At 38.9% G+C, this 17,649-nt stretch overlaps 2 protein-coding genes across 2 annotated transcripts; one reads left to right on the forward strand and one right to left on the reverse strand.

Moving 5' to 3' along the window:
- Nucleotides 1-4,633: 4,633 nt before the first annotated feature.
- LOC120172050 (DExH-box ATP-dependent RNA helicase DExH18, mitochondrial-like) lies at nt 4,634-5,992 on the forward strand. The gene is made up of 3 exons (XM_039179626.1): nt 4,634-5,301; nt 5,358-5,793; nt 5,882-5,992. Exons 1-3 carry the CDS (start codon nt 4,634-4,636, stop codon nt 5,990-5,992), a joined length of 1,215 nt encoding a protein of 404 aa, XP_039035557.1.
- Nucleotides 5,993-9,655: 3,663 nt separating this feature from the next.
- On the reverse strand, nt 9,656-17,357 carry LOC120171996 (thyroid adenoma-associated protein homolog). The gene is given in 8 exon segments (XM_039179582.1): nt 9,656-12,281; nt 12,472-12,519; nt 12,522-13,060; nt 13,402-13,513; nt 13,516-13,693; nt 13,885-14,783; nt 14,786-15,619; nt 15,622-17,357. Coding segments are annotated over 8 exon segments (6,651 nt in total). The 5' UTR covers nt 17,228-17,357; the 3' UTR covers nt 9,656-9,846.
- Nucleotides 17,358-17,649: the final 292 nt, after the last annotated feature.

Below are 17,649 nucleotides of genomic sequence, written 5' to 3' on the forward strand. Positions count from 1 at the left end.
AAATGGGTGAGGCTCTGATACCAATTGTTGAGTTAATCGATCGACATAATCGACCAAGAGGGGGTGAATTGGCAATTAAAATTTTGGTGGAGCTGTGCAGAAAATTGAAGTAATTGCACAGCGATTTAGAGTGGTTCGACTTTCTCAATCAAAGTCTACGTCCACTACCTTAGCTATCCACACTAAGGATTTTCCAAAGAATTCACTAATTTTTTCTTTCTTTTGAGGCCAAAGAGATAACCTTACAACTCCCTCAAGAATATACCCCAATTCTTGAGAACACTCTTTCTCAAAGAGAAGATTACAAATTTGCAAACTTACAAGGAAATCCTCATAAGGTAGATTGTTTGCACAATTCTAGAACAAATAAAGGAACACTAAAAAATGAATACAATTGAGTACAAGTAGTGTTCTTGAAAGCACAATGAATATTGCATGAAAAATAGGCTTGAAATGCTCAAACTTGAGGTTTGATGCTTTCTCTTTGATTCTTGTTGATTGTTGTTTCTTGTTCTTGATCAATGGCTTCTAAGCTTGTTTAAATACACCTTTAAATGATTCTGAACGTTGGGGATGCTTAGTGGAGTCAATATAGTCGTTTAAGTGTGAAAACAATTAATAAATTCAGTTGGGAGCGTCAGTGCATCGATGCATACCCATAGTGCATCGGTGCATCAGTATAAAATTCAAATATTTTGACCGTTGGACACTTAATGCATCGGTGCATCGGTGCACTAAGAGTGCATCGATGCATCAAGTGTATTCGATGTTTCAAAATAGCCAGAGTGCATCGATGCATCAAATGCATTCGATGTTTTCATAAAATCCTCAGCGCATCAATGCATGGTATGTGCATCGATGCATGAAATGCATTCGATGTTTAATTTAATTCATGGTGCATTGATGCATGGATTGGTGCATCGGTGCATCACTTTGAAAATTTGATTTTAGGCTTGATTTTGATTCAAAATACTTTGTGAAAATTGTTTAAAAAATATATGAAGTATAGAACACAATTTTGCACATTTAGTAAGGTTTGAATTTGATCTTGAAAAGACTTGGAGTAATTGATTTGATATTCGAATAATTTTGTCGAATATACTTATAAAATCATTTGTAAAATCTTAAAATTCATTTAAACTTAATTTGTTATATCGAAACACAAAAATATTTTCAACAGTCGTTAATGTCGGTGCCCCCTTGGGCTGTCAGACCCTCGATCCTCACCCATTACAGGTTTCGAATGGAACGAGTTCAATTCGAGGGGATTCACTGGCTTATACTTATATGAGGAATAAATCCCTACGAAGGTATAAGGTATGTATCCCATGGGTTAATTGCTAAAACTCATACGAAGAATAAATTCTTACGAGAGTAAAGTAATCACCCTGATTAATTTAGATCGAAGCTCGTGTATAGAGCTCATGTTATGCAGATGCACGTGATGTGTGTGAGGAGGAGTGTACCTACATTTGACGCAAAAGATGAACAAATAAAAACTCTCAACAAAAACTTAGCTGAAAGCAAAAATTAAAATGTTAGTATGACAATAAAAAATGAAGCAATTAAAAATTTCAATAAAAGGATCATAGATTAACTAAAGACTCGAACTCATAAATTTGACCACAACGACAATGTGTAATCGACCTACAGCCTGACTCTCTAAAAAAAAGTCATCCCCAGTGGAGTTGCCAAGCTATCATAACCATTTTTAGGTGGGACAATTATTTATTGCGGAAAACGGTTTCGACTTTAATTTTGGATAATTGGGTGATTTTGAATTAATTTGTATGAAATTGGATAGAGTCGCCATCGACCTTTGGGTTAGGGTAGGTCATATATCTAAAAACGTCTTTTTTAAAAAAAAATTAAGAAAAATCGTTTTTAAAGACAAAAGCTGATATGCGTTTACCAAAGATTTGATTAAAACGGGTTCGGGAGTCAGTGTGGGGAAGGATTAGCACCCCCACAGCGCCCAAAACTGGTACTGTGTGCTTACATGTGTCGTAATGGTGTAAATTAAAAATCGAATATAAAGTTAAATATGATCCATGTTATTGAACATTGATTAATTTACTTTAAATTAATTAATTAGAGAAAATTTTAACTCGAAAAGAAATGTCAAAAAGCAGTCTTCCATTGGGAAAGCTAACTCGACTATCTCTTATCAGTAAAATAATATTCTCTCCACATTGATATTTAAAAAACGCGAATCGAATATAAAATGGAGAATTAACATTTGCGTAAATAAATTGTTATTAAGAGAAACATGCAGTGCGTTGTTTGGTTTAAAATACGAAATAAATTAATTAACAAAATAAAGTTGAGTTCAGTTCACATTTTGTTAAAATATCGTATCGGATCGCATCACTTCAACCAAGTGAAGCTTTCCACGCTCATTCTACAAATCGGTATTCTTGAAAAACATTCGAATATAATGAAATATTAACAAGCATTAATATCGAAATAAGAAAGATATTGTCTAATATTTAAATAAGATTAATGAATAGATAAATAAAAGTATAATAATGAAAGTAAACACACACAATGAAATACATAAATAATTTGAACATAGGGACACACTCTTCAGATAAAAATAAAGCATTAAAGATATATTAATATATTATAAAGTAACATGTAAGACATAATACAAAGTATATAAGGTAACACATATATAAAAAAGGATTCATCGTGTGCAGTGCTCTATTGTTAACAAAAATAAAAAAAAAAAAAAAGGTCGTCTTTGTATCAAATTCAAGGGTTAAACCCCACAAATGTAATTAGGGTAAGTATCTTCTGAAATTGGGCTTCTACTTCATCGAATCTTCTATTTTCTTTCTAATTTCTGTAATTTTTGAAATCTTAGTTGAATAGAAAAGGAAACCACTCGTCAACATTGACAAATATATCATTAATATATGGAGGTAAGAAACAAATCTAATATATATATAATTACGTTAATTACTATCAATATAAAAAGCAAATGTCAAAGGTAATATGTAAATACCAATATAAATACATTAGGTAGTAAATGGTAAGTACTAAATAAAAAGAAATATATAAAAAACGTAATATGCTCCCATCAAAAGGCAAGATAAAATAATATAGTTGACTACACCAAATAAAAATTAAAAGGTAGAGAAAATATAAACAAGCCATAATAGCATGCAGGACTAAAATATAAAAAGGTAAATGTAAACCTAAAACAGAAACTTTAAAATATATCGACAATATGAACAAAATGGTAAAATGAAACAATAAAACTTATGATGATTAATCATGAATGTAGATATAAACATAAACATGTTTAATAAAATGAAACATGATTAAAATATAAAATAAATAAATTAGGAGCTCAAAGTAAAAATTATTGGAAATTCATTGGTGGCTGAAACGAATTCATACAAAGCTGAAAAGGACTTATAGTGTAATTCGACCATATGCCAAAACACGCTGAGCCCCCAGCAAACTATACCGTTTTGTGATTAAAATATAAGCCCAACTTGTCACTTACCCTTTCATTTGTTTCATTCTCTCATTTCGTGAAAGGAGAGAAAATGAGAGAGTTCTTAGAGAACTCTCAAATATAGGCGGACAACCGCCTCATCGGCCGCCCCTAGTCGGCGGCGATGCCGTATGCCGGCGTCGGATATTATAGAAAAAAGGCACAGTTGACACGTTTCTTTGCCCCAGTTATAGATCCGGGCTTCTTTTAACCAAAAGGAGTCCCGAGAAGCGTAGATCTAAGGAAAAACTTCTCGATTTACTTTGCTCCGATGAACCCACAACTCAGGTATGTCTCTCCTTTTCTATTCTTTTCACTCTGATTTCTAAAATAGGTTTGAATCTCTCTTTTCCTTTTTTTCTCATTCGTTCGAGAGCCCCTACATCGAATCTTTCATCCTTTGGTTGCCTCTATTTTTTTTATGATCGAGCCCCCCTTCTCACTTCGAATCTGTCTTCGCTTTATTTTTGCATGTCATTGCTTGGTGGTGGATTAGGTTTAGGGTAGTGAAAGATTAGGTTGAATCCCGTAATTTTCGGGATTAAGTGTCGTTTAGTGGGATTTTCTTTTGACTTTTGTTTGTGGGATTTTCGGTTGATTGTTCGCAGATGATAACGACGATGGCGGCTTGGTGGCTCGGCGGTGATCTGGAGAAGCAGAAGAAACGTTGTGCGGCGGCAGTTGGACCAGGGTTTAGAACCCATAAATAGCTCCTGATCAGGACCGTTGATTTGGGTCCAGATCCAACGGTTGGTGAAAGGGTTGGCTGGGAAACCCTAATCGGGTTCACACATGGTTGGATCGGGTCGGATCTTGTGCCGGTTCGGATCTCCTTTGAGTTGGGTCCTGGGCTGTTGTAATCTGCTTTGGGTTGTTGAGCTCTCTTATAGTAGATTGGGTTAATTCACTTGGGCTCAGAGATTTATCTTGTTGGGCTTCGAGTTGTAATGATTTGGGTCTGTAAAATGTAATTAAAATAAATAATAATAATAGTAGTAAAATAATAATAATATTATTATTAAATAATATTTTGACACGGACAAAAACGGGTGTGAACAGTTTCTTTTACCTATATTTGTCGAGTTTTGTATTAAAGAGTTTTCCGACCAGATCAAGCAGTTTAGAAGTATGATTCAATCTGCAGATCTTATAGCGCCGCATACATGGTTTCCCTTGCTCGGGCATGAAGCGAAGATTATTTATCACCGTGGCCCAACGAATAGTGGCAAGACTTACAATGCTTTGCAGCGTTATATGGAAGCAAAGAAGGGAATTTATTGCAGTCCACTTAGGCTTTTAGCTATGGAAGTTTTCGACAAAGTGAATGCACAGGGAGTTTACTGTAGCCTCCTCACGGGGCAAGAAAAGAAATTTGTCCCCTTCTCGAATCACGTTGCCTGTACTGTGGAAATGATGTCAACCGAGGATTATGATGTAGCTGTGATTGATGAAATCCAGATGATGTCGGACCCATATAGATGTTATGCATGGACAAGCTCATTGCTCGGATTGATATCTGATGAGATACATTTGTGTGGGGATCCAACTGTTCTCAATATTGTTAGAAAAATCTGTTCAGAGACCGGAGATGAGTTGCATGAACATCATTATGACAGGTTCAAACCGTTAGTGGTTGAAGCCAAGACACTGTTGGGAGATCTTAAAAATGTTCGATCAGGTGACTGCGTTGTTGCCTTCTCTAGGAGAGAGATATTTGAGGTGAAAATGGCTATTGAGAAACACACAAGCCATCGCTGCTGTGTTATTTATGGTGCCTTGCCACCCAAGACTCGCAGGCAGCAAGCTAATTGTTTAATGGTCAAGATAATGAATTCAATGTGCTTGTCGCCAGTGATTCTGTGGGAATGGGATTGAATCTCAATATTCGGAGAGTTGTCTTCTACAGTCTTTCAAAGTACAATGGTTACAAGATTGTTGCAGTTCCGGCATCACAGGTTAAGCAAATTGCAGGAAGAGCTGGTCGTAGAGGAAGCCGTTATCCAGACGGACTCACAACAACCTTGCATTTAGAGGATCTGGATTATCTAATCAATTGTTTGGTGAAAATTGCCGTTTGGATGGCTCGTACTTTTTGTGCCGACATGATCATATTAAGAAGGTCGCGAATATGTTGGAAAAGGTCCAGGGATTATCGTTGGAAGACCGGTTCAACTTTTGTTTTGCTCCGGTCAATATTAGAGACCCGAAAGCAATGTACTATCTCTTTAGGTTTGCTTCAGCTTACAATAAGAATGTCCCGGTTAGCATTGCGATGGGATTGCCTAAAGGTTCCGCTAAAAACGACGCGGAACTTCTTGATCTCGAGACAAAACACCAAGTCTTATCTATGTATCTTTGGCTATCTCACCAGTTCAGGGAGGAAACCTTTCCTTATTAGAAGAAATAGCCGTCAGTGTTGCCGAATTATTGGGTAACTCTCTCGTCAATGCATGCTGGAAACCGGAATCTAGACTGAGGGAAACCTAAGCCCGAAGAAAAGAAAGAAGGATACGAGAGACCGAGGTCACTTGTCAAATTACATGAGAAGTAAGTTCCTTGCAATTAAACTAACCATATGGATTGTTCTAAAATAAGAAATTAGGGCATGTGAGTCGGTTTTAGCAGTGCTCTGTTTATTAGTTACTTAACGGCGTTGCATTCGGCTATATCTGAAGAATTTTTGTGCATGCATGTGAAGGATGGCTAGCCCTCCATCCTCACAATTTGGTGTTCTTCCTGCAGGAAAAGGGCAGATAAATTCATACCGACGGGCGATTCGTTAGAAGCAATGTTGAAGCATGACTACATGCGTACGTGCATGCTGCTAGCATTTTGTGTGTGTGCAGTTAATGTGCAGGTGGTTAGCAGTTAGTTAGGGCTGTTAGAGTAGTTAGAAGTTGTTAGAGGGTTGTTAAGGCAGTAAGCTCATGTATAAATCCACTACACATTCTTGGTTAATGATATACTTCTTGTATCTTTTGATAAGCTTCAAGACTCTTGTGTATAAACTTCAACATGGTATCAGATGCGGTTGATCCGGTGGTATAATAAGAGTGTTTTGGTTAATTGCATATCTGCTATATGGCGCTCCCTACTTCTCCGTCCTCTGGTGGTGTTCTGAGCAACTCAGATCATTGGGTAGTTGCTTCCAAAGGGTTTACTAACAAGCGGTTGAGCGTGGTGCTTGATGAACGAAACTTCCTACTGTGGAAACAACAGGTCTTGTTGACAGTTAGGAGTCATCGACTTGAGAACCTGCTTTTTGGTTTGTTGGTTGCTCTGCCTGGACGGTTGTGTTGGATGGTGGCGCGATGGTTGAAAATGAAGATTATGAGGTCTTTGTGGCCCAAAACAGTGCCTTGGCCTCATGGCTGCTGTCTACAATCAGCCCGTCCTTACTACCGCATTTAGTGGGGGCTGAAACAGCTGCTCAAGTATGGAAGACGATTAACAAGATTTTTGCATGCAAGTCTACAACAACAACAATGAACCTGCACTATCAACTTAAAGCAGTTCATCAAGGAGATTTGGGGATGCGAGGCTACATATTTCAAGTTAAAGAGATATGTGATGCCTTGGCATCATGTGGCAGTCCAATGTCCAAATTGGAGCACATTGCGACAATCTTGAACGGGTTATCAGCTGAGTACAGGCCGGTTGTCACTGTTTTATCAGCCAGTCGAGATTCTTTGACCTTAGAAGGGGTTGTAGGTGTACTCATTGATGCTAAAACTCAACAAAAGAACTTCAACAGGTTTGATAATATAAATGCTGTTGCGAATGTCTCACAAGTGAAGGCTTCCATGGATGACAAAGCCAATCGGTTTGCTCGACAAGATCAATCTACATCAGCAAGACACATTGCCTATAACAATCAGACTGGTCGTGCGAGAGGCCGTGTCAAGGTGCAGTGCCAATTGTGTGGCAAGAATGATCACCTTGTTAACCGGTATTGGTACAAGTTTGATAAAACATTCTCAGGTGTAGACGAGTCTGATGAAAGGAACGTGTTTAAGGATCGAGTGCCTAATGCTAATATCTGTCACTTTAACTCCAACAACTGTGTGTGTGGAAACAAGGTCAATATGAGTGTAGTTGGAGCAAGTGATCAAGAACGGTTTAAGCCTACTGCAAATGTGTCTGCTACGAGCTCGTCCCCATCTTCCTGGTTTGTGAATTCGGGAGCCACTCATCATATCATGCCTGATGCCACAGAGGTTATGGATGGCACAGGTTATACAGGAGCTAGTAAGCTGACTGTAGGCAACGGTAATGGTTTGTGCATTAATAAAATTGGTCGAGCATCTGTTTTTACTGCATCTCGTGCTTTAATGTTGAGTGACTTGTTGCATGTACCCTCAATAACTAAGAAACTGGTATCGGTCTCCAAGCGTACTAGGGACAATGGAGTTTTCCTGGAATTTCATGCTGATCACTGTGTAGTTCGAGATGAGAGGACTGGTGCTGTGTTGCTACGAGGTAGAGAAACGGATGGCCTGTATGAATTCGGTGGTGTCTTGTTTACTCGGGGTCGAGCCGCTGAAGCAAATGTAGTCATTAGTTCTAGCAATAACTATGTACTATGGCATGATCGATTGGGTCATCCATCATGTAAAGTTTTGGTGCAAGTTTGCAAGCAATGTAATATCAACTTGCCAAGCAGTTTTAATAAACAGTCTTCCTGTATGTGTTTCGTGTCAAATGGTCAAAAGCCACAAGCTGTCGTTTTATGCGTCTGAAACTCAATATGAACAACCGTTCCAGTTGGTGTTTACCGATCTGTGGGGTCCTGGACATATTGTATCAAACGGTTTTCGATATTATGTGTCGTTTATAGATGCCTTTTCAAGGCATACTTGGGTGTATATGCTGAAAAACAAAGGGCAAGCTGTCACTTATTTCAGAGGCTAGTTCGAACTCAATTTGGTAAGGAGGTGAAAGCAGTGCAGAGTGATTGGGGAGGTGAGTATCGGTCTCTATCAACTATGCTTGCACAGTGTGGAATTCATCATCGTGTGACATGTCCTCATACGTCCCAACAGAATGGGGTGGTTGGAAGGAAACATAGGCATTTGTTTGAGATGGCATTGACTTTACTAGCTCGAGCAGCTTTACCTTTGAAGTATTGGTCGTTTGCAGTAGTGACTGCAGCTCACTTGATTAATAGGTTGCCAAGTAAGGTACTTCACGGCTGTACACCATTTGAGAAACTGTTTGGAAAGCCTCCTACGTACGATCATCTAAGGGTGTTTGGCTGCAGGTGCTTTCCTCACCTACGGGTGTTTCAACCCTATAAACTTGCATTCAGCTGTGTGTGCTCCTGGGCTACAGTATGAATAGCAACAACGTGAGGTACTTAATATTAGTAACCTGCAGGTATTGGGGAAGTGAGTAACTGTCATTCCGGGAACGTATTGGGTACGTGATACGGCATTGAGTTATCGTACCCATGCTACATAGGTATTTATCATTCACACCATCTTCATTAAAGTAAACACAATGCTTCATATGATGTTGTAATATTGAATTCTAAACCCTTTCAAGGTCTTATTTCATGAGAGTCTTTATTGAAGAATGTTAGTTGTTATTTACAGTGTATGATCCTTCAATCTGTGATTTCCTATTTTCCTATAACCAGTAAAAGCACTGATGGATTGCATTTTGTTAACTTTGTACTTCCTACTCCCCCCCCCCCAAATTGATGTACTTAATAACACCAACATTTTTAACGGTGTTACAATAATGTAAAATGTATCAGAATTAGTTTCAAGCATCGATTTGAGAGGAAACAAGTAAAAGCGATTAGTTTGCTCATATTACCTATTTTGTTACTAGAAAGACCAAAATGCAACCCACTACCTAGTGCAGAGACTTTTCTTTTTACCTATAACAACCTCATATCTATCATGTCATATAAGCAACTTTTATGTCTTAATCAAGAATTTAAATTACAATTGTGATTGTGCTGTGTTTATCACAATTGTGGATATAATAAATATTATTGCAGTTATTATGAGTATCACGCTCATACAATATTATTGGAGAACATTGTTACTGTTATATAACGTTTATTATTCCAATACTAAATTGTTATTTAAATCTTTGGTAATAATGAAATATGAGTCCTCATAACGAACTAGCGAACAAACCTTTGAAAGACAAACCAGTAAACCAACCTGTGTCGAAAAATATCCATACAGTTAACCTTAAAATGGTCGATCACACCAAACAAGACATATCATATTCAGAGAGGCAATAAGGTTAGTATAACATAATCGGCGGGGTGGGGGGGATTTTTTTTATCTTCCCCAAAACGTTCTTAAGACCTTGTTCCATCACTACTAAACAAGAAGAAAGTTTGGATCAAAATTGTCCCAGATGTCGTCTCCGATCCTGGTGTTAACACAGTTGGTAGTTGCACTGAGCTTGTTCTCATGTAATCGAACTATTAACAAATACAGGTTAGAGATCAACGGATTCCGAAGAAATGGACTGATACCTTTTCCCAATTCAGCAACATCTGATACCAGTTGCATACCATCTTTGGCCTCCAGGTTCAAAATGAAGTTTGAGAGAACATAAATCCCGAGCAAATTTGCATACAAGGGTAAAAATGCATCCTTATGGTTACCTACACCACCGATCCAGTCAACTCCGAGTTTTCCGATATGGTCCTTGGCGAATGATTCCAACTGGTGGAAAAATCTCGTTCTCCAATCAAGTAGATAGTTCATGGCCTCTTCTTTATCGAGCAATTCACCAATCCACAATTTTGTGATTGGAAGCTTCTCCAAGTGGGAACAACATATTTGACTAATCAACAGCTTCTCTTCATGGTGGTTATCAATTTCCTTGTCGAAAACCTGTCTCACGAGATCACCTTTGGATATTACGTAGTTTCCAGCATCTAGCATCCACTGCAGAAGACAATCGAAGTATAACATCCAGTGGCCGAAGATGGAAGAAAGATGTTTGAAACTCAGTTCAATTACCATTTCCACCTGCGTAGGAGCCCCACAAGTGTCGGACATAGTTCCGGAACTTTTGGAGGAAAGACACTTCTGGATGTCAGAAGCAACACTTTGTCTAATTCCATCATCTTCATCCTCGAGCAGTTTGATACATGTGAACCACATCTCCAGTATCTGATGTGCATAGATATTTACAGCACCTTGCTGTTCTAAACATGAGACCGAACCTTTTGAAGAGATTTGCTGGCTGATCACAAAAGAAACAATTACCTCAGCTTGTTCCAATAAGCCAGATGCAAACACAGATTCTGCTGCTGCCCGGCGCATGTTCACCGGCTCAGATGAAGCACTATGCTGCTTAATTAGATTGACATAAAAGGTAATGCATTCATAGAAGCAAGCTGATCCTTCTATATCACCAGATTCATTATATTCAGCAGCTTTCAGCCCCTTATCGTTACGAATAAAACCACCAAATAACCTAATTAACTGCTTTGCGCATATTGCCAGACAGCAGACAAGTATTTCTTGTGTTTTAGCATGTCGGGTGTGCTTGTACAAAGTTATCAGCTTATCCCAAAACCAAAATACGGAATTGCAATCCATCGCACCAACGTATAGGGTTCCGTCACTATTTTCTTCACTTAATTCATGAAACTTCAGCAAGTTCCAAGTGAAAATAATCCTCAGAATTTGGTATGTGCATCGATGATTCTTCTCCTGTTCCAAAAGCTTTATCAGTATAGGCTGAAGGTTAGCTTTTGTCCAGCTCTGTATAATTCTGGTCTCACTGCTCGACAGATTGTTTAGCTCAATTTCAGGTCGAGATTTCAGGAACTTATGCAGCCACTTCAAAGTTATTCGTCGAACTTCATATGATGAATCTGAGAAAGAACGAATCAACCTTTCCAGGAATCCATAATTCTCTACTTCATGGATTTGAAATGACATTGAATTCGATGGAGATCTTTGTGGAATCTGGAAAACTACTTCGTCAACCTCATCAGATGGTTGAAATAAACAACTAAAATAAGATGAAGCCGCATGTTGACGAAGTTCAGCTATTGTTGGATCATAATATGGAAGCCCGTAAGAAGCTTCAACATCTAAGCATTCTGTAGATAATTCCAAAAGTAGGTTTCGGATGGCAAACAAATTTTCGCTCATATGACACGATCTTGCAACACTAAGCATGTAATCCAGCACTTGCAAGAAAGCGCAGTTGAGGATGGGGCAAGGGCATCTTTTGGGGGTGGCAACCCAACAACACTTTGCAAGAGCTTCCATCAAGTCACCAAGAATCTGATCTTTCCTTGAGAAATCAGCAAGATTTCTACAATTTATATTGACAAGAGAGCCTAATTGCAATAGAAGTCCATGAATCAAATTGAAGGAAACACCGTGAGCTCCGTCGGCAGGATATAATGAAATTGATGCTGCAGTTGTTGTCGTTTTGTTCTCAGAATGAGGCAACTCCAAAGCAATATTAAGGAGAACGGTTGACAATTTCTCATTAGATACAAGTCCTGTCAAAGCTCGTGATGCAAGAATACGAACTCGCAGATTGCTTTGGGTTGAGCACCTCATGATGAAAGGCATGAAGAGGAAAGGATCCAGATCATCCCCCGTCTCACTCGCAATTGTTGAAGGCTTGAGCCTGGATAAAAGAATAAGCATAGGGCACAAACTTGGATGCACAACCTTTGCCAGGTTAGATTCAGATTGTCCCGACAATGCATCACCAAGCAATTCAGTTGCAATTTTCAGTTCGTTGAACACGAATGGATGCAGCAAAGGATACCTTCAAGATTAGATTTAATCAATAGTTAGTGGAGAAAATTTTGTAGCTTTCATGAACAAATAGCATTGGACTTTAAGGGTAAAATACATTTGACCATCCAGTATACACAGTTCTAAACTTTATAGTAGCCTTACAGGGTTATCCATGTATGAAATTCACAAAACGAAAGACATTCATTAAAGAACTTTTACCTATGAAAAATTCAAGCCCAGTTAACGCACGTCGAGCAGATTCTCGTTTATGACATTAAGGAATCCAATCATCCGACGTACCAAGGAAGTGTATGCAAGACAAGCACTGTTTCGAACCTCCCAGTACGGTGAAGAGAAAGAGCGAATCGAAACAATCAAAGCCTCAGCCGCAAAACCAGAAGTGTCAGAAGCAAGGTTAGTGTCATTGAAAGCAGCTCTAAGGGCATTAAAGGCATGCACTGTTGGAACAACACCTTCATCTCTGATCTTCGAGGTTTTTTCAGTTGCAATCGTCTCAGTTACCAATGCTGAAATGGTCTCTTGGCCAGACTTCATTGAGGAACTCTGGCATGAGATATTTGTGGAATCGGTTTCAGGTTGACCCAACAAAGACCCCTTTGCTACATCTATAAGCCACCTAAGTGCTCGCAGGAGGAGCTTCTTTGGAGCACCTTCTGGTTCTGCGAGGAAAAGAGCAATGAATGCTGCAGGTATACCCGCACTTCTTCGTAGCAAATCATCAACAGTTTGTCCTTTTGCTACTGTTCTATCCATAAGCTGCTCCATCCACGATTCTGTCAGCTTACAAAGCCTGCAAAACAAAGGCTCCATTAAATGTATTCAACATATAATTTTTATCTTACAAATAAAGTTCCAGACTTCCAGTATTGGATTAGTAAATACCCAAACCCAATGCAGGTTTTTTCTAAGACAAGGCTTAAATAACCAAGTATAAAACTTTAGAACATTTGAATAAACATACTGCATTTCTCTCTACCCCTTCTTTTCTTTTCATTTTTCTTCAGGAAATAAAAAAATGAAATAACAAGATAGAGTACGCAGATGCATAAGTTTTCGTATAACCCTGACTCCAACATGGCAAAATTTAATCCTAGGGTAACAGCTAAAGACGACAGCAAAGAGGAAACTTACATTGGGTCATTTGAACAGAGAAGACGATTGCAAGGGTAAACCCTGCTCTTGTCTTATCAATTGCACCTGCTTATTGTCTTATCAATTGCACCATTATGTTTCATCTTCAAAGAACTTCCAAGAAATGGTTCCCGATTTTCTCTAATTGTTTTAGATCAAGCATTACTTCAGATATTGTTGTCACTGACGCATCAGAAGAATCATAGCCGGGGTGTCCAGATTCTAATGAACCAGAACAGCTGTAACTTGGCAAAGGTATTTTCCGAATAATGGTCCCCAAAAGAAGACTTAGCTGGAAACAGGAAAAGTTACTGTTAGTGCTACGATCCTTATTTATATAAGCCAAGAAATCTAGAAATCCAGGGTTCATGTAAATTATATGATAAGGACTTCCTTCATTTTGGGGTTGTGTAGTATTGGAACTATTTATTAGCATAAATAATGAATTTATCATTTTCAATAGCATAGTAACAAGCTTACTACCTCTTTCATGGCTAGCCAGCAACCAACCATAACAACCTGATCTGACGGTCGTGCATCCTGAATAGATTTTGGGCTTTTGTCTTCACGTTCGATTGAAGGTAATTGAGCATCATTTTCATCAGAACCGTCCAGTAAGAAAGCATCAACGTCAACTATATCATCAATATCCTCAGGCAAGTACCAAGCATCTGCAGAAACAACCCATAGGGCCATTGAAGTTATTCGCACAACCAGCTCTAAGAGCTTCTCCAGAGCCCGTCTCGTATCTGAAATACTACACAAGACTGCATCTGAATTCCAATCCAATTCCTCGAAAGTATACCGTAGAGTAAGTAACACACCATGAACAAAACTATTCTTGCATGCTTCAGCCAGATCCTTCTCCCCTTCCTCCACAGAAACATCCAACCAATGAACAAGTGATTTAACATATTCCATCACAGGATGAACGGATGTACATTTCTGATAATCCCCACTTAATGGTGAATACTGTGAGTGAGAACAAACAGCACAAACAGACGCTCTGACTCGCCACCCGAGGTCCACCACATACTTTCTAAATATGAGCCTTAAGGTTAGAGCACCTGCATCACTCTCTCTCACACGAGGACTGCAAACTAATTTCTCAGCCCATGCAATTACTTTCTGGACCATGTCACCACTTGAAATGCCAGGAAGCGGAGTGGGAAAACGTAGCAAAATGCGGAAAGAACTCTCTCGCAGTCTGTCCCAACTATCAATTATGGATCCAACTAACAGGAACGTCGAGTCAGGTGAAGTAATCCCTACATTGTAAGGATAAAGACAGCTCTCGGGAGAAACAGAAGCTGAGCTTTCTTGAGAAGAAGGCATTATAGGCCAAACATTTATCATTATCAGTATAAGCTCCATTGCCATTATTTTCTCTTATAAGGAGCAGAAGGATAACAAGAGAAGAAAAGAAAACAACTCAACCACCTCATAAAATTAAATAGCTCCTCAGCTCTTCTAACTACATTTTCCTCAGTTCCATTACATAGACACAACTCACCGTTTTCATTGTTCAAACGAGGCTTCCAGCCTCCTTGCTTAAATTGCCTCTCCAAGGCTGTACGCACACGAGAAAAGAACTTCCTAAACAAGCTTGTCCATTTCATCTGAAAACCAGTTGAAGAGGACCTCATATTCAATGGCACAGCTTTTTTCATTAGAGAGAGTTCCAAAGAGGAAGGAAGACTAGATGTCTTGGGACTCAAGAAAAGAAACTCAGCAGCATCCACACGAAGTGACTCATCAATGTGTGTCAATGCTAGAACAAGCCACCCAACAAGGATCTTAACTTTTATCCCCTTTATGCAGACAAGTGCAAAGGGATTACCTTCCATATCAGATGTCACATAGTCATCACAAAAATCTATATCCCCTTCAATCATAGCAAGTGAACGAGAAACCTTAAGCAAAGATACTAAAACAGCCACTTTCTGTTCTACACTTAGTTCCATATTTTTAAAACCAAGATCAGGATATAAGAGGTCATTTTCCACCTCAGTTTGCCCAATGGAGATACAGGCAAGTAGAGGAAAAATTCCATCAACATCCACTTCTAGTAAAGCCGGGAGAGCATATGTGTTCAAATTTGAACGAAGCTTTGAAATCCCAGATGCAAGACCATGCAAAAATGGGGGCAAACAATGCTCTCTATAAAGTGCATACCCTCTTTCAATACCATAACAATTCCAACACTCATCCCGTAATATTCAAGGAAACACTTCAAGAATGATGTGGCAGCACAGCATACATCATCATCACTGTATGCCTGCACTACTTCAAACAGCAAGTTAGGACCCATATCCAGAATAGTCTTTGCTCCAAACCTCTTGGTCAACAAAGCTAAAGGAACATATCTCCCCTTACAACGTGACCCCAAACGAAGAAGATCTAAAGCAATCTTTTGTAGGAATGACTTTATTTTCTCACTACCGTCTGCCCCACAAAGAGAGGATTGAATGTCTAAGAAAAGATCAAAAATAAGATGAACTTGCTTGACCGTCTGACTTAGAGGATCTTCCAAGTTATTCCATATTATTCTCAGCATTCGGGTTTCCATATCCTCCGGCAATGGGTTGTACTCTTCAGATGCAATCATTAGGTTTGCCAGCATAGAAGTCTTAATCTGTTGCAAACAAATTTGCATTACAGTTAATGCATGAAAATTAAAATGGCTATCAGTGGGGTTCTCACAGTAATTACAGAGCTCAGGCAAAATCCCATCATACAATATAGTCTTCACAGAACTAGCAACATTTCCAAGGGACTCAGAATCACTACAAGTATCCCTTGATACAAGGAAATGCATATTTAGAACCATCCTCGGAACAGCAGTAAGAATGCCTCTAATCAAGCTAAGTCTATTCAAACCAGAGAGATTACGTATGTCAAGACAAACATCTCCTTTATATGGAACTTTGCTAATAACATTGTCAAACGAATCTTCATTGTTAGTGCAAGAATTAATAACAATTTGATCAAATATACCTTCAATGATAAACAAACCAAGCTCTTTCTCACAAAGGCAAACTTGCAAAGCAGCAAACAATCCCACACCAGCCGCCACGAAGCAGTCCCTTGAAAATGCAGCCGACTTCAATAGACTTACCAGAACCCCTAAAGCCATCTCCATTACATTAGAATCGTCACCACCCAATTTGCTAAACTTCTCTGGGAACTTCTGAAACAAGTAATACATGCAAGATAGAGCCTCCTGACACTGCTCCAGCACTATAGGAGAAGGTCTACCCCACCCTTGAGTCTCACAAACCACACTTTTCAACCCCAAAACAGCATCCCAACAAACCAAAACGGCACAGTCTCGAATCACATCAACTAAGTACCCCAGCTTCGGCATCCCCATTACTGATAAAACCACACGTGACAAAGAGAAACGCTTCTTCTTACTACTCATTGCACCATACTCATTACAAAGCGACCTGAAACACTCCCCGATAACGGGCTGCCAAACATCCTTGGTTTTAGCCAAAACTGACAAAAGGGTCTTATGCAAAGGCATTGAATTTTCCAAAAAGGAGACTTCCAAGTAAAAAGCAGTTGCCTTTGAAATCAAGGTCTCATTTCTTTCACCCTGTGATACAAACAGTTCGTTGAAAGAAGAAGCCAGCTTCCTGACATGGTTAACTTGGGAGTAAGTTGAGTTCAAAGAGATGAGATGGTGAAGCTCCTTGTAGAAGGCTGGGGCTGAGGCTGAGAGGGATGACTGGTTTAAGGAATCTATGAAGGAAGGTGGGAAAACGACGGCGTTGTTCGTGTAACGGTGGCGATTCTGTATTGCTCTCCACTTGGCTGACATTTTTCTTTTCCTTTTTGAAGATTGGTGTTGTGGGGTGAGTTTACTTTGCGTCTCTTGAGAGACAAGGAAGGAAGGGGAAATGGCGGCTTTGATTTAGCGGAGCTTTTATTCTATTACAGGGTTACGAGTTAGGGTTAAAGCGCAAAGATGGAAGATAGGCTTATCGGCCCTATATTTTGGAAATCGAACACCCAACCTACCATTTCTTATTGCTCTCAACTTGAATTATTAATTGATATATTATTTTATCTAAATTTAATTATAACTTTATGTAAATATTAATAAAATAATAAAATGTTCAACATTGAAATGAAATAGTGAATTGATTCGATTTAAATTTGAATATAGAAGTTTATGAATGTTATGAGTTGTGGCTTCTTTCGGTATGATTATGAAATCTCAACCTCAATCATTGTATGTCA

Source organism: Hibiscus syriacus, unplaced genomic scaffold (assembly GCF_006381635.1).
Source record: "Hibiscus syriacus cultivar Baekdansim isolate YM2019G1 unplaced genomic scaffold, ASM638163v2 tig00111841_pilon, whole genome shotgun sequence".
NCBI classification, from domain to species: Eukaryota; Viridiplantae; Streptophyta; class Magnoliopsida; order Malvales; family Malvaceae; genus Hibiscus; species Hibiscus syriacus.

What these genes read in the sequence shown, in the direction of transcription:
- LOC120172050 (XM_039179626.1), top strand. Translation starts at nt 4,634, where the DNA reads ATGATTCAATCTGCAGATCTTATAGCGCCGCATACATGGTTTCCCTTG. An exon ending in TTGCCACCCAAGACTCGCAG is followed by an intron (nt 5,302 to 5,357) that starts GCAGCAAGCTAA and finishes GCTTGTCGCCAG; the next exon opens with TGATTCTGTGGGAATGGGAT. An exon ending in TGCGATGGGATTGCCTAAAG is followed by an intron (nt 5,794 to 5,881) that starts GTTCCGCTAAAA and finishes TCACCAGTTCAG; the next exon opens with GGAGGAAACCTTTCCTTATT.